This window comes from Rhincodon typus, chromosome 6, assembly GCF_021869965.1.
Source record: "Rhincodon typus isolate 14 chromosome 6, sRhiTyp1.1, whole genome shotgun sequence".
NCBI lineage: Eukaryota > Metazoa > Chordata > Chondrichthyes > Orectolobiformes > Rhincodontidae > Rhincodon > Rhincodon typus.
The window spans coordinates 97,571,233-97,596,765 of NC_063337.1; the positions used below are offsets into that span (position 1 = coordinate 97,571,233).

A 25,533-nucleotide genomic window follows, 5' to 3' on the forward strand; every position below is an offset into this window, starting at 1 on the left:
TTAAACGCGCACGTCAGAGTTTTCACACACAAACACCAGCTGTAAACAGGGATAGGGATAAGGAAAGTATGTGTTCAAACAGGCGTTTTCATTTTCTCTTTGAAATCGTGCGATTCAATTACAAATTAACCGTGCTCTCTGCGAGTCTAACTAGATACGGGATTGCGATAATAGTTCTGGTCTGGGGACAGGAATCTGCTCCAAGCAAAAACCCTGCCAGCTGGTAAACAACCTGCAAAACCACTTGCTTTCCAAAGTCAACGACGTCAATAACTTTACTCCAACGCCTCAGTGCTGAGGTGAACTCCGCCCCCTCTCCACATTTGAAACAACAAGCCCCTGGCTTTAGCTCGATGCTAGGGGGCGGATTTGTCTCAATCAGTGATTTAATCACCATTATATAATTTATTGAGTGTGTAGGCAGGTACAGCAAAATAAAACACAATAAAAAAGTAAGCCCTGTGTAATTTGTGTACAACTAGAATACTAAATGGTAGAGTCGTGTTCCTGGTGACTCAGCTGGTGACAAGGGTTAACTCCACTGAGCTGTAACACTGCAGCTTTCTATCTGGGAGCTGGTGAACGTCACAGTTACCTGTGACGGGGTTTTGTGTATATAAATTCACACACACACATTTATAATCTTCACATATGCACACAAATACACATATGTATATAATCTTCACATATATTCAGACATGTGTACGCACACACAAATACCTTCACATTTATGCACACATTATATCTATGCACACACCTACATAAGGATTGATCACAGAGAGTGGGCAAGTTGTAACTGTGTTCCGAGTTTCACTACAGGAGGTTTACTCGTCTGAGATGAAAGTGCACCGCCAGCGTCCTGCTCGCGCTTGCAGCTATGGTAACGCTATTGATCGTCAGCTCAGCCTGACGCATTGGTGATAAACAAGGAGCTCCCTGTCTCACAACAGCAACTCACTTTAAAAGGCGGTTCACCTTCCCTCCCAGGCCGACCAGCTCCTTCACAGCCACCTTGATATTCCTGCGTTCATACAGAATCCGAAAACAAAATAGGGAAAGAATTGAATTGGCGCCTGGATCTTTGGGAACACGGAAATATTTATCCATTGTGAAATAAGCGAATGATTTTGTTGTTTATTGAGTTTGTTGATTGGAATGAACTGGTTGTATTAGTGAAAATAACAGGGCGACTCTCACTACCTCCACCCCGGGAGGCTGAGAACAGGGGTAACTAGGCTCTTACTGCCAGGCTGGGGACCAGACGCTGCTGTCTGAACTATCAGTGGAGACCCCCTCAGTATCTGGTCCATTGATAATGTTTATTTTTCTTTCCTAATGTTTCTACAAAAGTGGAAGCTTCACCTGAAGTGGCAGCTTCCTATCTCAAGACTGGTTTGTGCCATGGGTGCTCAACTCTATTAAGCTCAGAAGCCCCACTCTAGCATAGCAGTGTCTGCTGCATTTGGGACACAGGAAGACAGTGGTCTAACTGCTCAATCTATTGATATTTTTATGCAGTCTTGGTTCTCTTTAAAATTTGCTGGAGGTGGGGGAACCTATGCCTTCCCTTTTGAGTGAAGAAAATTGTCAAGATTCACTACTCAGTAGACCCCAGCCCCCTTCAAGTTAATCAATATTTACAAACGTTATTCCTATAACTTCCCAACTGCAGTTACCCTGTTGTTCACTTTGAGCAGTGCCTTCCTGTGTGTGGGTGATCAATTCAACCTGAAGTTACCTTAGAAATCACTGTCACATCCCTAAAGATACCTTTCTTTTGTAGTGCAAAAGGCACACTGGTGACAATGATGGCTGAAGATGCATCGCCCTCTAGATTATACTTTCTTACACCTTGGAACAATCCCACATCCTGGATTCATGAGCATCTCATTAACATATGAAGGTGATTTAGGCCTATCAGCATTATCAAATTGGTGGCTGTATTTTGCTCTAATGGGATTCGTACTTCCAAGGAATGTGGTTTCATGTCCTGACATACTGGAACTCGCAGCTTGATAGGTGGTAAATTCTGTTTATGGTCATACAATTTGCCCATAGGAGTTAAATGGTTGAGACAAATTTAACTGGATAGATGCATATGTATTGTGTGGTCTGGTCGCCTCTACCATCCCTTGAGAAGTTTTTCAAGTCACTTCACTGTCTTTGTGTTTCATTTCTTGTTTCTTTACGCCCAGGGCCAAAGACATGTGGAATACCGTGTAGTAAAACATGGCCAATTTCTGACAATTGCCTCCTACAAACAGCAATCTCATTCACCTTCTAAAATGCCTTTTGGAAATCCTAATAAATAAATTGAATTTATTGGTTCCCCTTTATCTATTTTCCTCATTATATCTTCAAAGAACACTAATGAATTTGGCAAATGTGATTTAATCTTTCATAAAACCATGTTGTTTCTGTTCGATTATTATGATTTTCTAAGTGTCCTGCGATCACTGAATAAATTAATTTCAGTATTTTCCTACTCACAGAAGTCACACTAACTAACCTATATTTTCCTGCTTTCCTGTATTTACATTTTTGGTTATCCATACTGCTGGAAACTTTCCAGAATCTAGAGTCTGGATTCATGTCCTCTTGTCCAGATAACATGTCATTCCTCAATCTCAATGGTACTTCTTCTCTAGTAATGATTGTTCAAATTCCTCCCTCCCCATTTGCCCCTTGAATTTCAATTATTATGCGGATGCTTTTATTGTTTTCTATCCAGAAGCCAGCTACACAATAGAATATTTGTGCAAAGTCCACTTCTAGCCACCCTCCCTATTCTTTCTTTTCCTCCTTTACCTCCCTCTTCTCTTCTGGGTTTCTCTCCTCCCCGACTCTCTCTTATGCTTCACTCTTTCCTCCAGCCTGTTCCGGTCCCTCCCTCTCATCACCTCCCCACCATTCCTCCCTCTGTCTGTCCCTTTCTCTTCTCCCTTCTAAAGATCACATCCTCCTCTCTACACTCTCCCACAATCTTCCACTATCATACCTTCCCCTTCTATCGCATCTTCCTCTTCAATCTTCTTTTCCTTTCCTTTTCTCCTCCGTTCCTCCCCTCCCTCCCAACTATCTCTTTTCCTCTACCCCTCCTCCTTTCCTTCCCTTATATTTTCATTCTTCCTCTGCCTCTCCTCCACTCACTCTGCCTCTCTCTCCTTGCTCTCTTCTTCCTTATTTTCCATTCTCCTCCTACATCACTTCCACACTCGTTTTCCTTAACTTCATTATTATTTCCTCTTCTCCATCTCTGCCCTACCTACCATCCTCTCATCCACCCCTTTCCTATATTTTGTCTTTTCTTTATCCCCTCCACTGTTCCGCCCCCCCACTCTTTCCCCTCCCCATCTTAGTATTCCCCTTCTTTTCCTTCACCCACCTTCACTTCCCTCTTCTCCCTTTTTCTTCCTCCTTCCCCTATTACACTCCTGCCTAATTTCTGCTCCCTCTTTTTCCTTCACCCTATCCCCTCTTCTCTCCTCCCTTCCACTTCTTCCCCCACCTCCTGTTTCTCTTTTTCCCACTTCCCCTTCCTTTCTTCCTTCCCCCTCATTTGCTCCATTTCACCCCCTCCTTTCTTTTCCATCTCCTCCTCCCCCTTTTCCTCCCCCTCCCTCTCCTCTCCTCCCCTCCACACTCCCTCTCCTCCTGCAACCCTCTCCCTCTCCCCCTCTTCCAACCCCCTCTCCCTCCTCCACCCCTCTTCCTCTCCCTTTCCCTATCCTGCTCGCCCCTCCACTTACCTCTTCCCCCCAACCCTCTATCCCTTCCCCTCTCCCTGCTCTCTCCTCTTCACCCCACCTTCTCCCTGCTCTCCCCTCCCCCCCACTCCTCCTCCCCATCCCCCGCCTCCCCATTCCCCCTTTGCCCCCGCCTCCCCTCTCCCCTTCCCCTTTTCCCCTCTCCTTCATCCCCTCCTTCCCCCTTCCTCAATTTCTCCCCTTCCCTTCTTTTCTCCCCCGTTCTCCCTTTTCTCTCCCCTCTCTACTTCCCACCTCTTCCCCTATTTCTCTGTGGCTGTTCCCAGCACCTTCCTTACTATGCAGAGCGCTGCCGTGTGTGTGTGTGTGTGTGGGGAGGGAGGTCACATGTTGTTTTGCTCTGCAGCCAATGTCTGTGTGTGTGTGTGTGTGTGTGTGTTATTTACAGCTCCCACTTCCACTCTGGTACCGGCAGAGAGACACACACACACACACACACACACAGAGAGAGAGAGAGGGAGTGAGTGAGGAGCACAGAGAACAGGAGGAGAAGCAGCAGAATCTGTAGCGGGTGGTGTTGTTGGAGAAAGGATGGCCAGTCCGCCAGTGCTCAAGGCGGGCCATCCGTGCTTCACCAAAGTGAAGAAATGCGGCTACTTGAAGAAGCAGAAACACGGGCACAAGCGGTTCTTCGTGTTGAGGGAGAGGAGCGGGGACTGCCCGGCTCGGCTCGAGTATTACGAGAACGAGAAGAAGTGGAGGAACAAGTCTGCGGCGAAGAGGATCATCTCGTTGGAGAGCTGCTTGAATATCAACAAGAGAGCGGACGCCAAACACAAATACCTCATCGCCCTGTACACGAAGGACGAGTATTTGGCGGTGGCGGCGGACAGTGAGCAGGAGCAGGAGAGCTGGTTTCACGCTCTCACTGAGCTGCTCACCCAGGACCAGCTCCTCCAGCAGGATGAGGTGGGTTACGGTCTGTATACCCCCGCCTCTGCCCTCTACAAGGAGGTGTGGCAGGTCAACCTGAAGCCCAAAGGCTTGGGGCAAGCCAGAAACCTCACCGGATTTTACATGCTGTGCCTTTCCAGTAAGAGTATGGGCTTCGTGAAACTCAACTCCCAGGTGCCCTCCGTCAACCTGCAGCTCATGAACATCCGCCGCTGTGGGCACTCGGAGAATTTCTTCTTCATCGAAGTGGGCAGGTCGGCATCCACCGGGCCCGGCGAGCTGTGGATGCAAGTGGATGACTCGGTGGTAGCGCAGCACATCCACGAAACCATCCTGGAGGCGATGAAAGCGATGAAGGAGCTGTGCGAGTTCCGGCCCAGAAGCAAGAGTCAATCGTCGGGTTCCAATCCCATCAGCGTGCCCAGCAGAAGGCACCTCAACAACCTGCCCCCCAGCCAGACCGGCCTCCACAGGAGGTCCAGGACTGACAGTGTCAACGCCCCTTTGCCACCCAATAAGATGGCATCGTGTCGCATGAGGACGGCTAGTGAGGGTGACAGTACCATGTGCCGGCCTGAGTCTATCACTGGTAGCCCCATCAGCCCGAGCATGGTGAGGACACACTTTAGCCGCTCAAATACCGTCTCCAGAAACTGCAGAGTGATCCCGCACCATTCCCTCCACCACAGTCGGTCAATGTCCATGCCAATGTCGCACTCGCCCCCGTCGGCCACAAGCCCGGTGAGTCTGTCATCCAGCAGTGGGCACGGATCTGCATCAGACACCATACCACGACCATCTAGTGGCAGCGCATCCGTCTCAGGTTCCCCGAGCGATGGCGGCTTTATTTCCTTTGACGAGTATGGTTCCAGCCCGGGGGATTTGAGACACTATGTGGGAAACAGGAGCAACACGCCAGAGTCCCTCACTGAAACACCACCTGTCCCAGAAGGCACTGAATTGTATGGATACATGTTAATGGATAGGCACACTGCTGGTCAGTTTAATGCCAGCTGTTTTCTGACAAGTCGGGATGAAAGTACAGAACTGGAGAAAAGCTATAGGAAAAGAACTTACTCTTTAACAACTCCATGCCGAAAGAAAGCCACCTCACAGGTTTCTTCGGTTTCATTGGATGAGTATACTCTAATGAAAGCTACCTGCCTGGGCAGCTCTGGACGTCTGTCACATACTGCCTCCCCCAAAGTGGCCTACAACCCTTACCCAGAAGATTACTGTGACGTTGAAATAGGGTCCCAAAGGAGCTCTGGGTCCACTAACCTTGGTGATGATGGTTACATGCCAATGACGCCTGGAATAGCCCCCACATCTAACAAAAGTGATGACTACATGCCAATGAGCCCCAAAAGTATTTCTGCCCCAAAACAGATCATTAATCCTCGATTACATTCTCAACTGAATGCAAATGGATATAAGAACATTTCTCCGACTGGGAGCTGCTCACCTGATACAAGTGGATACATGAAAATGTGGTCTGGGTCAAAGTTATCGGTTGAAAGTTCTGAGGGAAAGTTTAACCATGATGAATATATGAATATGTCGCCTGTTGACTGTTGTGCATCAGTGACTCCTCCAGACTACTTTTTCAACCCTGTAAGTGACGATGTTCCCAAACCCAGCTACTCCTTCTACTCATTACCCCGATCTTACAAACCCCAGTGTCAGAAAAATGGTGAAAACGATAACTATGTTCTGATGAATTCACCTGGCAGTGTGATTCTTGAAGAACCGACGTTCAGTGCAAAGTCTGGCACATCTTGTGCAGTTGGTCATGCTTCTCGTTCACCAGGGAGGCAAAGTCAGACAGGTTGTTCAGTGTCTAGAGGAAGAGCGATGAGACCCACTAGATTGTCACTGGACAAGTTGAGAGCCAGCACATTACCAAGTACAAATGAGCATCCTTTACCACCGGAACCAAAGAGCCCTGGAGAATATATTAATATAGATTTCAACAACAAATTTGTGTACTCCCTGCCTGCAGTGTCATTACAAAGTTCCTTATCTTCCAAGGAATGTGGTAGTGCTCAGAGAAAGTCAGCAGTGTCTGACTACATGAACCTCGATCTCAACTCTCAGTCGCCAAAGAGTGGAGTTGTTCCTTGCAGCTCCTTCGATTCAGTAGCTGGATCGTCGGTTGCATGCTCTAGCATCAACCATCCGGCCAATATTTACCTTAAAGGTCAGGTTGGGACATCTTGCCTCTCTAACCCTTTGGAAGCTGAGACTGATTATACAGATATGACATTTGGAATGGCTGCAACAGCTCCACTATCAGTTTCACCAAAACATGAAAGTATCCAAGTGGCAAGCCCTACCACTGGTGTGAAAAGACTATCCCTGATTGATCAGATGCCTGGGGTTGAGGTTTTCATGCTTCCAACTCTGCCACCAGATCCCAATCGAGGGGCAAAAGTAATCCGCGCTGATCCCCAGGGGCGAAGGCGTCATAGCTCAGAAACGTTCTCTTCCACCACTACGGTCACACCTGTTTCGCCTTCATTTGCTCATGATCCCAAGAGACACAGTTCTGCTTCATTTGAGAATGTTTCTCTGAGAAAGAATGACGAAGCTGAAGAGGAACAAGGAAGCCCAATGTGCCGCAAAACCTCCACTGGTTTCCAGAATGGGCTGAACTACATTGCCTTAGATTTAATAGATGATGATTTGACGAGATGCGAGAAACTAGTACGATGTCGATCAATTCCTCAAGCCAAAGGAAGTATTAATGGTTCAGATGCAAGCACATACGCTAGAATAGACTTTGTATCAAAGAATTTGGACCGGGCTGCTGCTGTGGAAGGTTTGTCAACTGTATATTTTTACTACTTAAGATTTTTTTGTTATATTCTATGCATTTATTGCTGTATGCTTGAATGTGTGAGTAACCAGGGGTTGATGCTCTTTGTAGGATAGGCAGTTTGATTTTGCAGGCATTCACAATGGTTTTTCGAATATAAAACTTGGAAGGTAGGTAGGAAGGTACTTAGAGGCATTTGGTTATTCTTCTGCCATTTTACTTAGAATTGAATGCATGTCCGCACTTCACCCCCCCAAAAAAAAATCCATCTGCACTTTTTATTGCTGAACTGCCTGGAAGCTGTAGATAATTGAAGGTGGAGATACAAACTGTATACTTTGTGGTATGTCAAATACTGAAAGTGAAACATCCATGCAAAACCCTGCCTCTTACAAGTTCCACTCCTTACAGATTTTCAATATTCCTTTTTACTTTGGTTTATTTAAAGGCAAAACAATGTAGCATTGCACATTAAGCATAAAGCCCTTTTAAAATTGAACGTCCTCGTCCAGCTTGTTACAATTAGAGTGGCATTGCCTGTTGCTTTTTATATTGTGTAAACCGCCTTATCAGATGACAGAGTTCAAGATGCAGAGATGGAATACTTGTTTTGGATTTAGCCAGCCAAATTAATCTTTGTTTAGAATTTAAGCACAGCCACAATCAAAAGCAGAGGCAAAGGCAAGGGAGCAGAGGTGGGGGTTGGTGTTTGTGTTGTAGAGGAGAAGGAATGTCTTCAGTGATCTGCTTAATCATGAAATCAATAATAAGAGCAGTCACATTGAAAGTGCAGTAAGTAGAAAAAACAGTTAAAGAATGCAAAGTTTGAACTCCACTGTGTAGGTTTCTGACTTCTTGTGATGAACGCTCATGTGAATATTTGTTGAAAATTTGTACTTGTGTTTCAGGATATGCAGGGTCTGAAGCACAAATTTAGCAAGTGGAAGCAATCAGTTTGTTTCTCATTACAGTATTGATTTTCATTTGCTTTGGGATTTTCAGTTCTGCTGGTTAGTCAAACTAAAACCAAAAGCTGAGTAGCAGCTGTCTTTTTGGGTTTAGTTCGATACAAGGAGGCTACTGCAGTGATAGCTAGATTTCACAGCATGTCTACATCTGTGCTAGGGAAGATCTGAGACAGATTCTGGATATTTGGACACAGTAGTGCCAGTAATTGAATAGAAATGTGTCTAGATAGAGGTTGCGAATGCCTCAGCATTACGGTGCCAGGATATTCCACATGTTTATATAACATCATGGTTCATATGCTTTTTGTTCCTATGTATGACTTAAGCAGTAAGTTATTTAAGAACACATCATTTGTGAGATTAACTACTGTGTATGTCTCCGACTTCTGCTGAAATCTGAGCCAGGTACTTTAGTCATTTTGATGGAAAAACACACAATCTCTGATGAATACACTTTTTGAAAGCAGTTTCATTTGGTTAATAGTAGTACTGTGAGCGCTTCTGATCAGGCTGTGTTCACATTCAGTCCTGTGGAACACTAGTGACATTATTGTCACAAAATACAAAGTGAAATGCTTTTAGTTTGTTAGCAGACTAGTTGGCACAGGTATTAGATGAAAAGAAAATCACTCTTAACAAGCTGAGGCTTGTTCAAAATGATGTCAGTATGTTATTGTAAGATTCCTATAACACATCTAATCAGGAAGTTATGTTATTTTATATGGTGGTTGAATTGATCTGAGTGTCTGATTAATCACAGGACTGATCTGTTGCAAAATTGGATCAGCACCATTTAACAAAATGACACCACATTCTGTTCACTCATGTTAAATAGCACATTTGGATGCCAAAAAGGTACTGAAAAATGTAGCTTGTTTGTAACTGGTGGTCTAGTACTACTAGCTGCCAGCCTGTCTGTGATTTATTTACTTTATTAGCTGCTTTTGCTAGGGGCAACAGGAAAGCTGCTCCTTTCTGTACATGGCACTAGTTGGCGTGTTTCTCAAAAGTCATTGAATTGTACGCAGTGAGAAATTGCCTCATTTTAGGGAGATGAAAATGAGAAATAGATTGTAGCATGGGTATTGATGGATTGGAATCTGAGCCACTTTCTGCATCTAAGGCTCTTTTGTTGGTCTGTTAATCTGCTAAGAACAAAATGTACAAAGCACATGAAGTGCGTGCATACGTTCCAGGGCAGAGTGCTTAATAATTTGTTTGCCAAAGATTCCTGAGAGCATCCATAAAGTACTAAAGATGGAAGATGGTAACCGGATGAGTATTCTGAAGAAAATTTAACGTGGCATTATTTAAATGCACAATTGTCTTAAAGAAAGAGAATTAACTCTCCACCCACACCTCCAAGAACAGGTTAAAAAGGTTGACAAAGGTTAAAAAGGAATCTCCTTTGCCTAGTTCTCATATGTATCCTGCTCCCCCACCTTTGTCTTCAGCTGCCACACTCTGCAATTTCATCATGAAAGCCTTGCCGCATTTTTCTCCTTTTAATAACTTGATTAAAACCCACATTGTAACTAAACTTTGGACCACCATCCTAAAGTCTCCTTTAGCTTGGTGTTCATTCTTTCACTCCACTTCTATGAAGCATGTTGGGGTGTTTTTCTATTTTAATAACACAGAATGTTATTGAAAGGCATCTTTTAAATCTTTTGAGCCTGCCTGATATTCAATATGATCATGGCTGCTCATAAACTTCAGTACCTTTTACCCAACCCTGTTATGGCACTGGGTAATCAGAAATCTATCAATTTCTACCTTAAATTCACTCAAACATTCAACCTGCACAGTACTCGTTGATACAGAATTCTGAAGACTCACAACACTCTGAGTAAAAACAAAAATCTCCTGTTTTCAGACTTAAGTGGCATCTCCCTTATTTTTAAATTGTGACCCTGATTCTGGACTTCCCAGCTAGGGGAAACTGCTTACCTACATCTACCCTGTCTGTTCTTCTAAGTATTTTGAATGTGTCTTTTCAAGTTTCAGTATGATGGGTTTTGGGTTGTATGTAGACCGAGTGCTGGTGCAGGTCTGCTATAAGTTTTTGCCCTGTCCCTAAAAGGAAGCTGAATTAATCGTACTTACAGTGGATGGTCTGTCATTACTTTGGCTTGACTGCAAGAAGTTTAAGTTTTGTGCAACGTTAAATGTCATTTAGAAAGTGTTCAAGACCATTTGTGCAACCTTCAATATATCTAAATATGGATAGATTGAAAGCTTCAGCTCCTGATACTAATACCTGGAACTATTAGAACACTCGTAGCCACACAGGCACAGGGCTTGCTTTGAAATGAGATAATTAATGTTCCTGGTGGGCAACATAACCTGGTTATTGTCTGGATTGAATCTTAACCAGAACACCAACTGCAGCGTCACTTAAGAATTCTGATACCAACCAAGACATTTAATTCTGCCTGCCCAAGATATCTAAAAGCATATGCGAAGCAGAGGGGCTTTTGTAGGACAATGGTAGTGATACTAGTCTGGACCAAAGTCCCAGAGGTATGTCATAAGACATCTCAGTTGGGTGATTAAAAATATCTGTACTTAAGCAGATTCACAGAGAACCCATCCATACTCAAAATCGAAGGAATCTGCCCCAAAACGGATCATAGCTTCATTCTTTTACTTAGCTAAAATAAAGGCTGGTCTGTGAAGGAGAATGGAGAAGGTTGGTTTAGTCACAGGGTCAAATGTAGTGCTCACAAAGGCCTGTACCTGGCTAAGACAACAGTGAAAACTTCAAAATTAAAGTAAATTTCCTCATTGGATATAAAATAATTTGTTCATTTCTTCAGCCACTAATCCAGGCTAAACTGGTGTAGATTTTAATCCAGCTGTAGCAATATCTCCCTAATGAGGCCCCTAGTATTCGATGCTTGAATATCTTCAGATTCTTGGATCCCAAGGTGAACAAAGAAATCAATATCATTACTGGTAGTCGTCTCTGTACAACAGCTACAGGGTAATTTAGTGTTTCTGTTTTACTCCAGCAGCTCCCCTTCTTACTACAGTGTCTGTTCACTGAATTTGATATTGTTTATAATTAAAATTATTTTTCAAAACATTTTCCTCAATCTTTTACTGTACATTTTCCTGCTGCTTCAGAAATGCTTAGTTTTCCCTGGTAACTCAGTAAGGGTTGACACCGCTGGTCTGGTAATGGGATAGATGAAGGAGCATTACACTGGTTGGAATGCCCGGGGGCTGGGAATACTAGCCGGAGTTCCTACTTCAGAACAATATTGAGTTACCCCAGCCTTGCTTGGAGAATTGCCAGTGTATGGGTGTCAGATGAGGACAGAGTCGAAGCTCACTGAGTGATACCCTCAATCATGTTCCACATGTGCACTCTGCCCAGGCTGCACATGCAGTGGAGAAATCTCCTGGTTCTGCTATGCAATGACCTTTACTGTCCTTCAGCGGAAAGGGAACAGTGAGCCATTCAAATCTCTGTTGTCGACCAACCAATTTGAGGGAGAAAATGCATGGAAATTATGTTTGACAAACCTTTTAGCTGAAGAAGAAAAACAAGTGAAGTAAAATGTCTTGAAAGGCATCATTATGTCATATGTTTTACGTGCTTCCAAACAATTGGTAAAATGGCTTCTTAATGAAAGTTGTATCCTTTTATTGTTAAAAATGGAAAAATTGTGTAATCCAATGCTCTATAACGTGCTGGGATCTCCCAAAGTGTTTCACTACTCATGAATTACTCTACAACAACCGTTGTATGAAAAGAATGGAATGCTAAACTATTAAATAGAACTTTTAAGGAGTGTCTATGTAATTCATGTACTTCTAAGCTGTTGGGCCTTCAGGAACTTAAAAATATATCAAAACTTTAACAGGGCTTATCCTCAGTGACTCAGCGTGTTGCAGAACATCACAGAGTGAAGACAGAATGTCGGTTGGATTTCCCACTCAGTTAAATTTGTGATTGCCTGTGTTAGTCTGAGAGCAAACAGAATGGTTTCCACTGTTGGAGTGTGGAGTATTTATTCCTTGTTACTCTAGTGAGCCACCTAATTGCTGTTCATTGGCAGTCCTGAGATCAGCTAGGCCGAACAAATGTGTTAGACCACCTTGCTCTTGTGTACGATGCCTAGACTAATAAAGGCAAGTATCCCATAATGCTTAATGCCTTCTTAATGCTTATCCACCTGTCCTTCTGCCTTCAATGATCTGTGGCCATGCACATCAAGGTTCCTCTGATCCTAGCTGCCTATCTTGTATGCATGGACATGATGGACTGAATAGATTCCTGTATTTCTAGTACTGTCATATACTGGCTTTACACATCAGTTCCATTCTTCTTCATTTAAAAAAAAATGCATTCATTGGATGTGGGTGTTGCTGGTTGGTCCCACGTTTATTGCATATTCCCTAGTTGCCCTTCCGAAGGTGGTGGTGAGCTGCCTTGAATCACTGTAATTCATTTGTGAGTGCACCCCCTGAGTAGGAGGGAGTTCCAGGATTTTGACCCAGCAATAGTGAAGGAACAATGATTATATTTCCAAGTCAGGATGGTAAGTGGCTTGGAAGGGAACTTGCAGGTGATATCTGCTGACCTTGTTCATCCAGATGGTCGTGGGTTTGGAAAGTGCAGTCTAAGGAGCTTTGATGAACTTCTGCAGCACATCTTGCACATTGTATTTACTGATGCTACTGAGCATTGGTGGTGAAGGGAGTGAATGTTTGGATGTTGGACTAATCAAGCAGACTGCTTAGTCCTTTGTCACCACAAAACTTGCTTTACCCTGCATGACAGTCCACCTGAACCAAACTGAACCATGATGTAATAAGCTAGCAAAGCGTGTTCACAGCATAGTCTTTTGCCTAGGCCATGCAGCTTCCAAAAGCAGAGATTATACAATGCTATGACAGTTGACACGCACACAGCGAGGGAACACGAGTAAACTGTGAGATCAGCTCTCTGAGGCTGTGCAATCGACCTGTCGTTGATGAGCTATGTGTTGGAGACCGAGGCTATATGGCCTGTTGGACTAGATTTTAAGAAAAAGAGCAGTGAATATCAGGGAGAAGGAAAGATCAATCTTTCTTGTGGGTATGACCGAAAAGTTGGCTAGTTGGATGTTTTAATTTGGTTGTATTCTGTATTTTCATCCAAAACATGCAGTAAGGCGAAGTGGTTAAAGCTGAGGATGTCATTCCTCGAGACCAGATTACCAGTCTCAGATATCTGTGAGAGCAAGTTCTACATACTGTGATGTATCCTGTAGCTTGTGTTGATTTCATTCACTTTTGTAGTTAATTGCATGGATAGTACTAACTAATTGGTGCAAAAAATTCTAATTGGAATTCTTTTACCTCTGGCATTTTTCTGATGGAAATTAAATTTGTCTTTTAATCTAGGTCATTAGCGTGATATTATAAGTGCCTTGCCATAAGTAACAGCAGAGCTCCTTGATAAATAGTTACTAATGAGGTAGACAGCTGTAAAAATGGCTAGCTAAGTAGCTTCACTCTTTTAATGAGATGTTGTCCTAGTTTAACTATTGAACTCAAATGTGGTTCTGATCAATTTAATAGCATGACCTGCTCTTCTCTCCTTTTACGAAACTTCAGTGGGAGCAGGCATCTGCTACTCTGTTCCTGCTTGAAGTGTAATACAGAACTCGTAACAGTGAGCCTTGGTTTACCCTGTTGATTAAACACAGAAGGCAGATTAAGTAGGAAAAAGCTAATGTTGCAATAAGGGCCCTCATTATGAGTATCATAGAATCAGGAATGGTGGAAAATGTAAAAACCAAAAGAACTGTCGATGCTGTAAATCAAAAACAAAAACAGAAATTGCTGGAAAGGCTGAGCAGGTCTGGCAGCATCTGTGGAGAGAAATCAGAGTTAACATTTTGGGTCGTGTGACCCTTTCTCAGTTCTGATGGTGGAAAATAGACTTATTGAGAATTTTGGGACTTTTTTTTCCATTAATCTAATCTGCTCTGAGGAAACCAGTGTTACGCTGCAGTCCAAAAGGAAAACACCATTATATCAGAGATAGTAGGAACTGCAGGTACTGGAGAATCTGAGATAACAAGGTGTAGAGCTGGATGAGCACAGCAGGCCAAGCAGCATCAGAGGAGCAGGAAAGCTGATGTTGCGGGCCTAGACGCTTCTTCAGAAAAAGGGTCTAGGCTCGAAACGCCAGCTTCCCTGCTCCTCTGATCTGCTTGGCCTGCTGTGTTCCTCCAGGCCTACACCATTATATCATGCGTTTATGTTGAACAGCATCCTATCCAAGAGCTGCATTACAATTAGACAATCAAGCAATTTTTTTCTATAATTTTTAAAAATTCATTGTGGTTTCCTCTTTCATTCAGTGCTTAGGTTTATCATTGTGAAATATGTAATTTGAACCAAACGTTATAGGTGTTTAGCTTAAACCTAATGGAAAAAGAGGCAAATAAAAATTTCCAAAGTTAATGTTAAGATGAACCTTCAGTCCATTTTCAGCATTGTGTTTTTTGCTTTTACTACTTAAACATCTGTTACATATTTCCTTAGGTATACCATTCATTATTGCAGCAGGCAACCATTAATTGGAACTTATTTTCTCTAAAGAGGTGCGTGTATATTGATATACATGTATGTTTCGAAGGCGTTTTGTGTTTAAAAGCTGCAGTTGGTTTCATGTCTTAACTGACTGTGGACTGTGATTAAAATACTTTGCAAAAACAAGTGAGTCAGCTGTTTGCCAGTTGTCAGGTACTCTGTTTCCTGACTGGAATGCAGACTGTTAGTCCAAAGGTTGAATTGCTTACTTGTTTTTTGACCTACAGAGTTAGGCAAAGGGTGTTTTTGAAATAGGAAGGTTATCACTCTGGAGGTTGGTGCCTCTGACCAAAACCCTACTCTATGTCTCATAAATACCACTGCTGTAATTTAAACATTCCTGTCAAAGGGAATGGGATGATTTGCTTGATTTTTTTTCCACTTTGACCAGATTGCTTACGAGATTCATCCTAATTTCATCCGTGATTTAGTTTGAAATGAAGGTGGGTGTGTAGAAAAAGAGTTTTTCTTCTCTGGTTTGTTCCTGCAATGATCGCTTTAAAATAAAGTATGAGAATTAATTTCAGCATTTCTGCTTTCAACTGTTTTAATAGAGTATGACAAAAGAGGACTTTTGAGAACAAAGCATTGTTATCAATCCAATTGCATGTTCTGATCATCCAAATTTCTATAACATGTAGTTATCCAACCAAAGTTTTGACTTTTCCCGACTGCAGAATTTTCCCACACACTGTATGACAGCTTCAAACTAGATTATCAAGGGAGTGATGCATAATAAAACGCTTGTCTTTTGAATGATCTGTTAACAACTTCTGTTTTGTGTGCCTGCTGAATATGCTTTTCGTTTTCAATTTGCCACTATGTCTGAAGTGGATCTAACCTGTTCAGACGCACTGCTGTAACTTAAAAGTGCAAAATTAAACTTAACTATATTAATCAGCCAAGCTGTTTGGTTGATGTAATGTTAGAATCAGTTGATTTATCTGATGATGTTTCACAATTGCACAGTGAGTTACCCAATTCAGAAAGAAGTGGGCAAGAGGTTAATAAGTGAATTTAATGTTAATCCGCAAAAAAAGGTCAACAATCGATGGTTCCAATGGCATCTGGAGGTTATCTAACACAGATAAATTAAACAGTAGGTTAAGTCCCTCACACCCTGCCCCCCCCCCCACCGGCTCCATTTGGTGAGATGAGGTGAAGATGGGGTTTAAGATAATAGGGCAGTGTGAGGTTGTGAGGGGGCAGGTTTTCACACCCTTGTGATATTCCTCCCCACCTTACCATATTGTTTTAATTTCCCCAACTTCAACCACAGTACGGCTGCCTATCCCTAAAGAGCAGGGAGCTAATTTAAATAGTAGTGTTCCATCTGCTTCAGCTCCTTGAAGCCTTGAGTTAAAAGTGGCACTCGGGTCTTTTGTTGTCTTTTCTCCTCGACTATTAATGTAGTTTGATGGCCAGTGACTACAGTGTCTTTACTGTGACACAAGGGCTCTATTTATGGAAAAACAGTGTTGTGTTTACATGCAGCAAGGGCAATAAGCAGAATCTAAGTGGTGAACATGCAAGCATTCAGTTCTAGCCATGTACTGGTGAGTTCTTCCTCCCTGGGTAATACTCGCCTAACGTTTGGTGCAAAAGAGTCATAACGCACAGATAAAGTCATGGTGGAATTATACTGTAGCCAGTCATCTGAGTTCAGCAGCTGCAGTAAAGGTGCCAGCCAAGCACAGTTCAAATGTGCTGCCTGACTGTGATTAGAATTGAGCCTCCGTTTGCATGCTTACATAGTCGGAGCTCTGCCCCCAGCTGTTTATAAATATTTAAAGGCCCCATGGTCAAGGGCTTCCGGCCTGCGTAAACATACAACTCCAGTAGTGCTCAGCAGGTCAAGAGCTCTGCCAGTGTGTTTTCCAAAAGAATTCTATCACAATACTGGATGTATAAAGCTTTTCTGTAATGCCAAGTTACAATATCATTGCAGGACTAAGTCAAATAAAGGCATTTTATTCACCTTAAAGAGATTTTGTAAAACACTATACATGGCTTTAGGTACGCTTCAGTATAGAACGATAGGTTCCAATTGTGCAGCATTGGCTTTCATTTCTTAATGGCTTGTTTTCCTGTGTAGATTCTAAGTAAAAGCTATTTGTGATGTTAACACTTATGTTTTGATGCTTCTGAGCATTGATACAACCATACCATCAGGATTTTAACAAGAATAGTACACTTGTGTAACAGCGGGTGCACATGTTTACAAAACTGCTAAAAGATTTGGAGATGTCAGATAAATTCATGAACGTAAAAATGATGGAAACAGAATTGTCTTTCCCAGGCTTTTGTTTAATTGGTGTCAATTGTGTACTGAAAGGGAATTGAGTAGTTGATTGAAATATGAATATTAATAGGTATGAGAACCTAATAGGACATTAAGATAAACTTTGAGACATTTAAATAGGCAATGATTTGCTTCAAGGTATTTGATGCCTTAATTTGAAATTAAGTGGTCTCCAAAACACAAGTATATTCATATTTTTAACTAGAATAACATGTTTCCTTTGTGTTGTGTTTGGAAAGAATAGACAAATTGCTGGTGGGTTTTATTGATACTGAATGTAAAGTTTCACATCTAACACTATTAGGGAAATTCCACATCTGTTCTTTTTGCTACCTGTAGTGTACAGCTTTAAACTTTAGTTGTACCACTGAGCAAAAGCAAACCTGTTTTTTTCTCTTTAGAATTTTTTTAAAAATTATAAACAAAGATTTGTTTTCTCTTTAATGTTCGCCTCAGGCCTTGGCTCACGATAGTCTCTGAATTGAATGGTTTGATGTTCAAACTCAGCTACATGCTAAAGCACAGTCAATGCAGTATCATCTTTCAGATGGCATTTTCATATCAAGACCCTGTCAGGTTCATGAGGCAGATCCTGTGCCACCATTCAAGGAGAGTAGGGAATTCTAGAGCCCTGGACAGCATTCAATCCATGAGAACTGCGAAAATACCATCTGTTTGTGTGCATATTAGCAACCATGTTTGGTTTTGTAACAACAGTGAGATTTACATTTGTGAAACATTCTAGGCTGTCTGATTGTTGGTACGAATGGACACTGCATTAAAGTAGGTGACTTCAGAGGCCAATGTGGATCCACTAGTGTTTGAACCAGCCCTGATTTCGTTTTTTTTCTCTAGGGCCTCAGCCAACTATATGCTGTCAAATTGAAAGCATTCCTCCAATTTTAATGAATGCACCCCAGTAGGCCATCTTTGTCATAGTAACAAGGATCACGTCACGACGGTATCAGGAAGTAAGGGTTTGCTCTTTTTTAATGCCTCGATTTAGTTCAGTTATTTTTTTTCTCTCTCTGCCAGAAACGTACTTCATGTTTGCTAATTTAAAAAACAAAATTTCAAAAGTGAAAAGTCTGCAAACACTGTCCACAGTGGTTCTTTTTTCTGGAACCACTTCTTGTGGAACCCTGTAACCAAGAAGTGAACAATTAAGATGTCGAAACGTATCATTGAGAATCTTTGTTAGGGTTAATAAACCTTGTACTTGGTTTAACATTATCATCTTCTTTATGTTCTGTAATTCATATAGTGTCACTCAATCAGTTTCTACAAATTTATTTTTAGTCACTTGATTCCTTTTTTTTCCACTCTTGGTCCATTATGGATTACAAAGGCATTAGCTTTAAATATTAATTCTGCCCTAAACTGAGATAGGAATCAGTGTTTGTGAAAGTGCTATTTCAGATGTATTAGTTAGCTAACTTGTGTGATCCAAAATTGGAGGTGTAGTGGACAGCGAACAGGGTACCTCAGAGTACAACGGGATCTTGATCAGATAGGCCGATGGGCCAAGGAATGGCAGATGGAGTTAAATTTAGATAAATGTGAGGTGTTGCATTTTGGAAAGGCAAATTAGGACAGGACTTCTACACGTAATGGTAAGGTCCTGGAGACTGTTGCTGAATAAACAGAACTTGGAATGCAAGTTCATGGTTCCTTGAAATCGCAGGTAGACAGGATAGTGAAGAAGGCATTTGGTATGCTTGCCTTTATTGGTAAGTACATGGAGTGTAGGAGTTGGGATGTCATGTTGCGTCTACAGGACATTGGTTAGGCCATTATTGGAATACTGCATGCAATTCTGGTCTCCTACTGTGGGAAGGATGTTGTGAAATTTGAAAGGGTTCAGAAAAGATTTACAAGCATGTTGCCAGGGTTGGAGGGCTTGAGCTATAGGGAGAGGCTGAATAGCCTGGGGCTATTTTCCCTGGAATGCTGGAGGCTGATGTGTGACCTTATAGAGGTTTATAAAATTATGAGGGGCATGGATGGGGTGAACAGGCAAGATCTTTTCCCCAGGGTGGGGGAGTCCAAAATTAGATGACATAGACTTAAGGTGAGAGGGGAAAGATTTAAAAGGGACATAAGGGGCAACATTTTCACGCAGAGAGTGGTGCATATATGGAATGAGCTCCTAGAAGAAGTGGTGGAGGTTGGTACAATTACAACATTTAAAAGGCATCTGGATGGGTAGATGAATAGGAAGGGTTGAGAGGGATATGGACCAAATGCTGGCAAATAGGACTAGGTTTATTTAGGATATTTGGTCGGCTTGAATGAGTTGGACCGAAGGGTCTATTTCTGTGTTGTATATCTCTATGACTGTAAATTCCACTGGCTCATCTGTATTATCAATGTGAAGCTGATGTTTTAAATTCCCATTCCAATCTTTCCGCATTGAAAAAGGACTGGTTATGACGTATTTAGAAAACTAGTCTAGGCTTTCAGGATCTCCTGCCACCAAGCTATGAATTTTCTGCCTTATCGCCTTAATGGACCTACATTTCCAATCCATTCTCTCTCCTTGTGCAGAAAGTCTGGTATTAAGATGAAGATTGTCTTGTACTGTTCCTGGCGTGGATTTGGGGACATGTCTGAAGTCAGACTCTCTGAAAATATCAGCTATTTACTCACTGTAAATCATAATGGGTATTTTCCCTCTGAAGAATGAGATGTGCCGTTCTACGAAAGGCAGAGAATTTTAAAAAATTCTTTCTTGGGATGTATGCAGTTCTGGTCAGACCAGCATTTGTTGCCCTTGAACTGAGTGATGCACTTGGTCATCTTTAAAAATTCATTTGTGGGATGTGGGCGTTGCTGGCCGGGCCCACATTTATTGCCCATCCCTAGTTGTGCTTGAGAAGCTGCCTTCTCAAAAGGCTGTGGTCCACCTGCTTATTTAAGAGGGCAGTTAAAGGTAACTCCATTGTTGTGAATCTGGAGTCACATGTAGGCCACATCAGGTGAAGATGGCAGATTCCTTCCCTAAATGACATTAATGAACCAAATGATTATCCAGAATGGCCCTGGCACATGCATGGACGTGGTCTATGATGTCAGCTATCTGTACCTTCACATACACGCGCTACTGGGTACGGGAGGTATCTGCAGAATAGATTTCCTTGTTTGTCGCTTGCTCCATCCCATGGCTGCCTGCTCCTCTTCAGCCATGCCTGTGCCTTCCTGACCCACAACCTACTGTTCCACCTCTCCATCGCTGCTGAGGAAAGAATGCTCCACCTCCTTGCCCACTGACGAAGATGGCTGCTGGCGCATGCACAGATGGGACCAGTGACATCACCTGACCACGATGCTGTGTTCTTGCACAGGCAAGCCTGTTGGTATGCCTGATGGTTGATGCTCACAATAAGCATGCTCATTAGTGAACCCGATGAGTGTTAAAACCAATCAATGACAGCTGAGTGTAACTTGCAATTCTAGACACTTTATTAATTGGACTTAAATTCCACTGACTGCGATTCAAATGCATATTCCCAGAGCTTTAGCCTGGGCCTTTGCACCACTAGTCCAGTGACATGATCCTACACTACTGTATCTCTGATATAGTGGCTGAAAGTCCTCTGTTATTACAGAGGAGTTTAAGAAGCTTAATTTGCCTTCTAAGGCAGAATTAACTTGGGCCCTCTGATTATACCTTCTAAATGTTGACTCTCAGCACTGCATCTTCGGCCTAGTTTCCACCAAGGAAAGAATTTACTCTTCATAAAAGTGACACCATAATAACAGTAAGACAGTAATCATTCAAATATGATTTCTGCTTCAACATTTAGCATTCTGTCACAATTTAGTGGTGCCCGTTTCTGACCAGCTGTTGAGAAGAATGTATGTACATAATTTATTACTTCCCCTTTTGAATATCAGTAAATGTGACAAAGCCGTACCTGATTGATTTGAACAAAAATTAATATCTATACGGAATTGGCTTTAGATTATCTACAGTTCTTTCCTGTGGAAAATCCTTTAAATCCAAACTAAAACCTCACCAATAGAGGAATAAAATTCCTAATCAATCACAAATGCATTCCAGCTGGATAAACCATGTGCCTGTCCCACTGTTACCCTTTCCGGTTCTGTTGCCTTAATCTGTTAGATTATCATTCTGTTGGTAACACAAAACATTTCTCGTGTACAAAGTAAAGCCGTGTGTATTTTTCATTAAAAAAAACAAAGCTGCTCAATCTGCCATGGATAGATTTGAAATTGTCAAATTTCTTCTGAATGGAATGTTCAAATTGAATGAACCAGTTTAAATATAATCACTTTTGATTCTTCACTTTTCCCATGTTTGCTGTCAATTCAGTTACTCTGGGAGCCAGTATTTCTCTCAACTTCAAGATGTTGAATTTCGCTTCTCTTGGTAGTTTTCCAACAAAACTGATTTTGTGTGTGTTTGTCTGAATGTGTAGGTCTGTATGTGTGTGTCTGTCTGTGTGTGTGTGTGTGTGGTCAGTCATAGTAACCTGGATGTTGATGCTTTGGTGGGGGTTGGGGACATTAGACTTGCTTTTAAGCCTCTCCCAGTCATTGCTGGACTCCTTTCCTTTCAACCCTATTGTAGCATCATTTGAAAATGTACACACATGGCTCAAATGATCTGCACAGTTTCCCCACCCCCCACTCCTGATGTCCAATTACAGAAAAGCTCTGGCTTCAGAAGGTAGCAGCTTCCAGGCTGAAGCTGTCTTGCAATTCCTGCCTACTTCATGAGCTGTGAGCTTGGCATATAAAGGAGAGAGGGCTCTAATTCATTTAGGAGATAACAGCCTTCACTGAGTGTTACAAAGAAGGAATAATGAATGAAACACGCAGCTATTTTTAGGCTCTTCGTCACTCCCATCAAGCAGACCATAAAAGGCTGAAGGGGAAAGGAAAATAGAGTGTTACAGAGGGCAGCCTTTTATTTTGTTGTTTAACAGAGGCACAACCTGTTCAGCATCTCGGCAGAATAAACACAGAACATTTACTTCCCAGCAGATGGCAGTCCCAGGGCTGTGCACCTGCCATTATGAACACAGTACACGAGTAATCTACCCTCCGTTGCTGCTGACAATGGGGCTAATGATTTCAGGCCATCTGCCTTTCAGTTCAAACAACACAGGAAAAATATTTGTCCTTCAGCTGCGAAATAACAACACTTAGATATAGTTGAGAGGAGGGCATATTAAGAAGGGAAAACTTTTACTACAAGACTGAACACCTCACCGTTTGATCTATCAATGCATTATGCTTGTTTTTAAGAACGCATGATCAAATTTCTCGTGGTGCTTTATTTTGTTTTGTCCACAGTCTTGTTTCCAGTAACACCACTGCAGCCAAGTGCAGAAGCTCCATCACGCCACTTTGCGTCAATGTGATTTCTGGTTATTTGCTGCTGGTTTTAGGAGATTACATTTTAGTCAGGTTAATTACCTACATTTAGGAGCATTTAGTGATTATGTGAAATATTTTTAAGTCATAAGTTCAGAAATGATGATGCAGCTAGGTCAGGATGTTCTTGCTGAAGATGCAACTATTCATTACGTCGAGTTAGCACTGTATCAGGAAAGATTACATGACGTGGTAATTAGACAAAGTTGAGCAGCCTGCTTTTGTTCTGTGATCAGTGAAGGGAGGTCTGGTGCTTTTGTGTTTGCCAAAACAACAGTGGGACTTGCCGTGACCCAGAGATTTTTTTGTGACGAGCAGGTCAGCTCAAAAGACAGAGGCTTTGGTAATGGACAGCTTTTCCCTTCACCCTGATAGATTCTGACAATTTGCCAAGCAATGCAAATAGAAGTAAGATTAAGGTCTAAGTATAGTAATCAGCTAACTCTGACTGGCAACAGGATGATAGAATGTGTCACCGTTCTAAATGCATTGCCACACAGCGTGAGGCTCTGTTTGTTTCTATAACAGTGCTATAAAACAGGGAGAGTGTGGAGAGGCAATACAAAATAAAGGGTACGATTCTAAAAGGGATACAGGACCGGAGAGACAAGTGGTACATGTACTTAAATAATTGAAAGTTAGACCATAAGAAATAGGGACAGGAGTAGGCCATTCAGCCGCTCGAGCCTTCTCCATCATTTAGCAGGATCATGGCTGATCCAACATTCCTCATGGCCACTTTGCTAAATTTTCTCTATAATCCTACTGTCAAGGGTCTACCTATCTCAACGTTAAAGATGCTCAGGGACTCTGCCCCCAAGGAATTCCAAAGACTCTCAACCTTCTGAGAGAAGAAATTCCTCCCCATCTCAGTCTAAGGTATTTGGGGTCTATGCTGTCTGGTCCTAGACTCTCCCAGGACGTTTACCCTGACAGCACCTAGTCCCAGATGGATAAAAGGTTTGAATTATCCATTCCCCCTCCTCAATGGGAACTCATTAGAGTAGTAATGCCCAGGTTTAATACAATTGTAGAAAAACAGGAGGGTGGAAGAACACAGCAGGCCAGGCAGCATCTGGAGGAAAGGAGCAGTCAACATTTTGGGTATTACCCTTCCTCAGGACTGAGGAAGGATAATACCTGAAACGTTGACTGCTCTTTTGCTCCAGATGCTGCCTGGCCTGCTGTGTTCTTCCAGCCTCCTGTTTGTCTCCCTTGAATTCCAGCATCTGCGGTTTTTTGGTCTCTAAATACAATTGTATTTGGTGATCAATCTCTTGATTGCATTGGGCAATGGCAGGTAATGGCATTTTCCTGCATCATTGTCCCACGATAACAGTTAGGCATTGTTAAATCTCTCATGCTGAGCCAGTGTCTGAATGTAACCCATGTTTATTTGTGCTGGGTAATTGGTTTTTCTCTGCAGTTCTGTTTCTGTTGGAGCCCAGATTCTTTCTCATATTTCATAAAGACCAATTGGAGAGGCCTCACAAATCCTTAAGGGGATTCTCAAGCTTCTTAAGAATCTTATATGACTCCTTCTATATAGCTGTGTTGGGTCCCCAGTAGATAGAAGAGGTCAGGTCTAGAGCAGGGAAAGTAGGGTGGGTTGGAGGTCAGATCCAGAGCAGGAGAAGGGGGGGCTGGTTCCGAAGCAGGGAGAGGGTACTGGGTCCAGACCGGGGAGCGAAATAGGGGATCATAGGGGAATTTTGTTTCTGCCGAGCAATCTTAAGAGCTGTAGATGAAATGCTAAACGAAATTTGTCCACACGTTAAAAGATATTTATTCTATCTGTTCTCTACCTCAGAGGGAGATATCAATATTGTCATTTGCCAATTCTGCTTTAAATGACAGTACCTCCCTGCTTCAATTTATGTAGGTTTCAGAATGGCATGGTAGTTTACATTTCTACCAAAACAACCATGTACACTCAAGGTTTAGAACTTATATATCAACGTATGAGAGCTAATTTAAAAGTACATTATGTAATACTAAAGCAGATATTCTCCCACAAATGGAAGTACTGTTTTGCTTTCTCAAGATGAAAACTTTGATTTTAACTCAGTACTGTTGAAGACTTGTAAGAAGTTTGTGATTTTCTGAGTCCAGTGAACTCTGACAGAAATGTGATGTCATTTGGTTTTTGGTAGATCACTAAGTCTTCAACAGTTATTGCAAACCAAAATAACATCTTACATGTACATTGAATATTTCTGATCCTCCCAGTCACACTCACATTTCTGTACTACTGACTTGATGTTTGAGAATGAACACGGAAAACCTAATGTCCCTTCGATATGGGGGCCATTTTGGTTGAAATTCTGTAAGCGCATTCCAGTATAATAAAGTGAAGAATTGTTAAAAGTTATTTTAAAAACAAATTTTTCTAGATAACCTTAATAGGAACGTGAAAATTAATTAAATTGCACAGTTGTACTACATTATTCAATTTGCTTTCATTTCTTGAAGTGTAGTTTATGTCTTCTGAGATCTTTAATAACCTATTGCAATTAGCACTTGTTCTCCCCTGAATTAAACTCTTGTGAACAATTGATTAATTTTCAGACTTGAGTGACATAGAGTTATAGGAATTTTTTAGTTGAATCCACAGGTGGCTGGTAACATGGGACAATGAAAGATGAACTGCTCTTGCATTGGTAGAAAAGTATTAGCATCCCGACATTCCGAAAATACAGAGTTGTATGAAGTGTTGAATTTGTTTAGAAAAGTCCTGAGCATCTCCAGAGATAACAAGGTGTAGAGCTGGATGAACACAGCAGGCCA

The 25,533-nt window shown here is 42.1% G+C and overlaps 1 protein-coding gene across 1 annotated transcript in view; it reads left to right on the plus strand.

Moving 5' to 3' along the window:
- Positions 1 to 4,099: 4,099 nt before the first annotated feature.
- LOC109921559 (insulin receptor substrate 2) overlaps positions 4,100 to 25,533 on the plus strand; it is a 43,580-nt gene continuing 22,146 nt past the window's right edge. Inside the window, exon 1 of the mRNA XM_020521579.2 lies at positions 4,100 to 7,482. Coding sequence (XP_020377168.1) covers positions 4,299 to 7,482 — 3,184 coding nt within the window. The 5' untranslated portion in view covers positions 4,100 to 4,298. The remainder of the gene's footprint in view (positions 7,483 to 25,533) is intronic.